At 50.2% G+C, this 5,000-nt stretch overlaps 1 protein-coding gene across 4 annotated transcripts in view; it reads left to right on the forward strand.

The window, feature by feature from the left end:
- Positions 1-5,000, forward strand: part of ulk2 (unc-51 like autophagy activating kinase 2) — a 66,094-nt gene that overhangs the window by 16,040 nt on the left and 45,054 nt on the right. For all 4 annotated transcript variants that reach the window (XM_063205586.1, XM_063205587.1, XM_063205588.1 and 1 more), the window contains exon 4: positions 4,975-5,000. This exon is cut by the window's right edge and continues 7 nt beyond it. In XM_063205586.1, coding sequence (XP_063061656.1) covers positions 4,975-5,000 — 26 coding nt within the window. The remainder of the gene's footprint in view (positions 1-4,974) is intronic.

Raw genomic sequence — 5,000 nt, forward strand, 5'->3', positions numbered from 1 at the left:
TCATTTTTTCCCCCAATTTTCCCCCCCCCAAAGCCTGTTATGTCAACACATGGCTTTGTAAATAGAGCTTCTCTAAATTCTGCTCACACATGAGCGATGACGGAGGAAACACTAATGAGCAGTGATTTCACACTGAGAGAGGCGAGAGGGACGAGAGGGCCGAGGGCCGAGAGAACCCCGGCCAAAAAAAGCACCTGCACAAATCAAGGCAACTTCATTCTCTCTTTGGCGAACCGTTGCCAGGCAAGCTGGCTGCGTGTGTGTTTGTGTGTGTGTGTCTGCTCGTGCGTGTGTGCATGTGTGCGCATATCTTCAGTGTTTGCATATATACAGTACGTGTGTGTTGTTCTGTAGGAGTGCCTTTCCTTTTGTCACTAGAGCACTGAGGGCCCCAAGCTTAAAGAAGCAGCAGGCAGCAGGCAGCCACTGAGAACATGGCCAAAATGTAGGGAGGACTTCAATAGCGCCCCGCCGCCACCCCCCCCCCTCTTTCATTTTAAGAGCGGCAGGCTAGACCAGGCTGTGGTGAGACGAGGCCAGGCGGGGGACTTGGGGAGTTGGTGGGGTGATCAGGGTCGGGCGGCCTCTGATTGTGGCCTCTGACGCACCGCCACCGCCGCCGCCTGGGAGAGCGGTCATCCACCCTGCCCTGCCCGAGTACTACCCCACCCCCTTCTGGGCAGCGGGCCAGCACAGCCACAGCCGCCCGCCCGCCCGGCTTCAGTCTCCAGTCCTCCTCCCACCGTGCCCAACTCAAGTCAACCAGTGGACTACCCATCCCCCACGAGCACACACACACACACACACACACACACACACACGCACGCACGCACGCACACGCAGACAAACAGACACACACGCACACACAGGCACACAGACACACACACACACACATTCCCTCCCTCCTCTCCTTTGCTCTTTGGCTGCATGAGCAGAGCTGGTTATGTAATCCTGCCCTCTGGTTTCCCTCCCAGGGCAGGCAAGGCTGGCTTGCAGGCTGGGGGGCTGGGACTGCAGGCAGGCACGCTGGGAATGGAGGAACAGAGAGAGACAGAGGGTGAGAGACAGAGAGATGGAGACCGAGAGAGAGAGGGAGAGAGCAAGAGAGAGAGAGCAAGAGAGAAGGAGAGAGAGAGATCAAGAGAGAAGCAGAGAGAGAGTGAGCAAGAGGGAAGAGAGAAGGAGAGAGAAAGAAAGAAGGGAGGAGGGACTGGCTACTTGCCTGGCCCCACATGAATCCCAGTAGATCCCATTACTCCATCCCTAGCTCAACAAAGCAGAGAGCCTGTCTAGGCTTGGGATCAGTGGTGGCGTTACTTTGGTTTATTTTAGTTTAGTTGTTGGTGTGGCTGTTTGTTGGTGTGGGGAGCCATCCAGTCAGTGGGGAAAAAAGCTTAGTGGGCAATGAGGTGGATTGCATAGACGGAGGGTGGCTAGGAGGTGTGTGCATTTGTGTGCTTGTGTGTGTGCGCGCGCGCGTGCGTGTGTGTGCGTGCGTGTGTGTGTGCGCAGACTGTGCACGCTCGCACCTCTGCGTAGCATGTGCATGTACCCATGCTTGTGTGTGTGTGTGCACAGTGCACACATGTGCGCATGTGTACATGCGTGCAAGTGAGCATGCACAAGTGTGTGTGTGTGTGTGTGTGTGTGTGTGTGTGTGTGTGTGTGTGTGTGTGTGTGTGTGTGTGTGTGTGTGTGTGTGTGTGTGTGTGTGTGTGTGTGTGTGTGTGTGTGTGTGTGTGTGTGCGTGCGTGTGCGTGTGTGTGTGTGTGTGTGTGTGTGCATGCGCTTGCGCGTGCGGTTTTCTAGCTGACAGGGAGGCTGCTGCTGGCTCGCTGCCAGGAAGGGGTGGAGATGGAGATGGAGTGATCGTGCATTCAGTCAGTCAGAGCAGAGTGTAGCAGAACAGAGTGTAGCAGAGCAGAGTAGAGAGGAGGCCTGCTGGGCTGGTGCTCCGCGCTCGGCAGTCAGCAGCACCACCACATAATGGAGCCTGTCGGGAAAGTCATTACCACAGGAGTGATGAAGGCCCTTTTCCTCCTCTCTTCCCTCTCCTCTCTTCTCTCGCCTCTCTCCCCGCTCCTCACCGCAAACCAAGTGCCATTTATTCTGTGTTTTGTATGGTGCTGCATGCTTCCCTATCTATCTCCAAGACAAATTTTCCTCCCATGGAGGCTAATAAAGAAGACCTAACCTAGCGGAACCATGGGGTCTATAATAACCCACTGATGGAAAGAAGAGGGATGGAGGGTGAACTGAGTGGACCCCAAGATGGATCACATTATACTTTAGGCAATAGCAGACTTGATGCACTTTACTTACAGAAACTTGAACAATATATGAGTACCATGACTACTGCGTGCCTGCGTATGTGCGTGCGTGCAAGCGTGCGTACGTACGTATGTGCAAATGTATTTGTGTACATAATGTCTGTGAGTGTGTAAGGCTGTGAGTGTATGAGCTAACATGCCTTGTGCCTTGTGTGTGCACGTGCAGCACAGGAAAACAGCCAACCACACATGCTTTGTCACTTAGTCACATGGAAACACAAAGCAACCAACTGTCAGCATTATCAGAACCAAAACCTGTCTTCACAATAATGCTACTTGATGATGGATAGAGGTGCATGATACCTGATGATATCTAAAAACAGTTGTTACTAGTTACCAGGCCTCTAAATTAACAACAGCTAACCGGTCAGTACTAGCCACTACTACTATCCAGTTTGGCTGGTGATGAAAAAAGTTAAAGCCCTGTTAGTTACAACTACTAGAGCCTTCCATGGCTAGCCCTGGACAAGTGAAGATTAGAACCATGTTGCTACATAATTTGCTAGTTGTTTATTTGTGTATGGCAGTAATGAGAAAAGCCACTTGCTCTGCCCTGTTGCTCAACAGATTCACATATAAAAGCCCCTCGTCAAAGATGATTTACACCTGCCCAAATCTGTGCAGAGATATACAGCAACCCGACACCCCAAGCTGAGATTGCGAAACAAAGTGGGCATGCAGAGAGAGTCCGCTCTCTCTCTCTCTGTGTGGTCTGGCTGCACGTTGTGTATGTTTTTTTTTAAACTAATACTTTTAGGGGCTTTTATGCCTTTATTTGACAGGACAGTTGAATAGGGCGTCAGGAAGCGCATGGGACGGAGAGATAGTGGAGGATTGGGAAATGACCCCGGCCGGACTCGAACCAGGGTCTCCGTGGGTGGGCATGCAAGCCCAAATGTGGGGGGGGGCTTAGCGCGCTGCGCCACAGCGCCCCCACTTGTGTATGGCTTTTAAAAATATTTTTGGGGGGCATTTTTGGCCTTTATTACGATAGTGCAGTGAAGAGTTGGACAGGTAATGAGTGGAAGAGAGAGAGACGGGGGAGGATCGGGAAATGACCTCGGGTCAGAATCGAAATGGGTTAAATGTTTGTACGTACTAACTAGGGGTGTAAATCACAGCTTCCATGACGATACGATTCAATATCGATATCTTATTATTCGATACGATACGATTTGATTATTTTCGATACTTAAGAATGCCCAACGATATGATACGATATGATTCGATTTGATTTTTTGCCAATTACTTTTCCACCGCTATTATGTTATTGGACAGGGGCCAGCGATTAGATTATTTTCGATACTTAAGAATGCCCCATGATACGATGCGATTCGATTCAATCATCAGACTATATCACGATATATCGATACATTTCGATATTATTTACACCCCTAGTACCGGTACTAACTAGGTACAGTACACGTGGGAAATGGGCTGCAGGCTGCACACGTGCGCGCTGGCTTTGACAAGCTGACTCGGGGGTCAGGAGGTGGAAAACACACAAACAAATCAACATGTCACTCACATAGCTCGTGTTACTCACACCTTCGAAAGACACGTTTGCTGTTTACATTTTTGCACATTTGAAAGACATTTTTTGCGGTTTATGTTCACACCTTTGCAAGACACATTTGCGGTTTATGTTCACACTTTTGAAAGGCACGTTTGCTGTGTGTACATTTTCATCATAGCATGTTGGCACTGAATAGATTTGAATTGTGTTGTATTGTAGATGGACCAGGTGCCACAAACGTACTGTATATATTTTTTATTCCTATGACACTGAGCTTTCAGGCTTAAAAATGTTGAATCGATTGTTTTATGTTACGGTCAAAATTCAATGCCCCTGGCCCTACTGTGGCGCTAACGGTAGGGCACTCGTTTGCTACGCGGCTGACCCGGGTTCGATTCAGGACCGAGTCCTTTGCCGACCCTTCCCCGTCTCTCGCTGCCCACTCACTTCCTGTTCAACTCTTCACTGCGCATATGTTGTAATGTAGGTCAAAAATACACCCCCCCCCCCTAAAAAAAAATGCTATGCCCCTAATTCCACTTTTGCTGCGCTTGTGTGCACATGCGCGTGTGTGTGTATGCTCGGTCTGTTTGTGTGAAGATTATGCACGTGTTGTTAATATGTATGCCAAGGCGTTAACCAAGTGCCACTCACTGCTGTAATTCCATTTGCGTTAGCTTAGTCCAGCATGTTCAGCACAGCAACTCCTTCATCCAGCTGATGCGTTTGAAAAAGAATGAATTGATTTTTCTTGGCACGCCTCGCCTCTCTTGCAAACAGTGCCCTCTGACACCCAGCCAGGGAAGGCAACAGGGGCGAACAAAGGGGTCAGTTGTCCTGGGTCCAGGGTGGGTCACGGGGCAGAATCTGGCCCTTCCTACATTTGTATGTGTTGAGGTCCCTTTCAGATGACTTTATCCTGGGCCTGCCAGCACTGCTATGATGTGTAGTGTGTGCGTGTGCGTGTGTGTGTATTGGGCGAGGGGGCCCTTTCAGATAACTTTGTCCTTGGCCCTGACCAAAGATGTCCGGGGCCCTCTCTGAAAGCCTGCCAGCCCTGCTGTGGTGTGCAATGTGAGAGTGCTAACGTCCTGTTTGCTGTGTTTCTCTCTCTCTCTGTGTTTCCAGGAGACGCCAAACTCTGTGTTCCTGGT

This window comes from Engraulis encrasicolus, chromosome 8 (genome assembly GCF_034702125.1).
Source record: "Engraulis encrasicolus isolate BLACKSEA-1 chromosome 8, IST_EnEncr_1.0, whole genome shotgun sequence".
In the NCBI taxonomy this organism is placed as follows: Eukaryota; Metazoa; Chordata; class Actinopteri; order Clupeiformes; family Engraulidae; genus Engraulis; species Engraulis encrasicolus.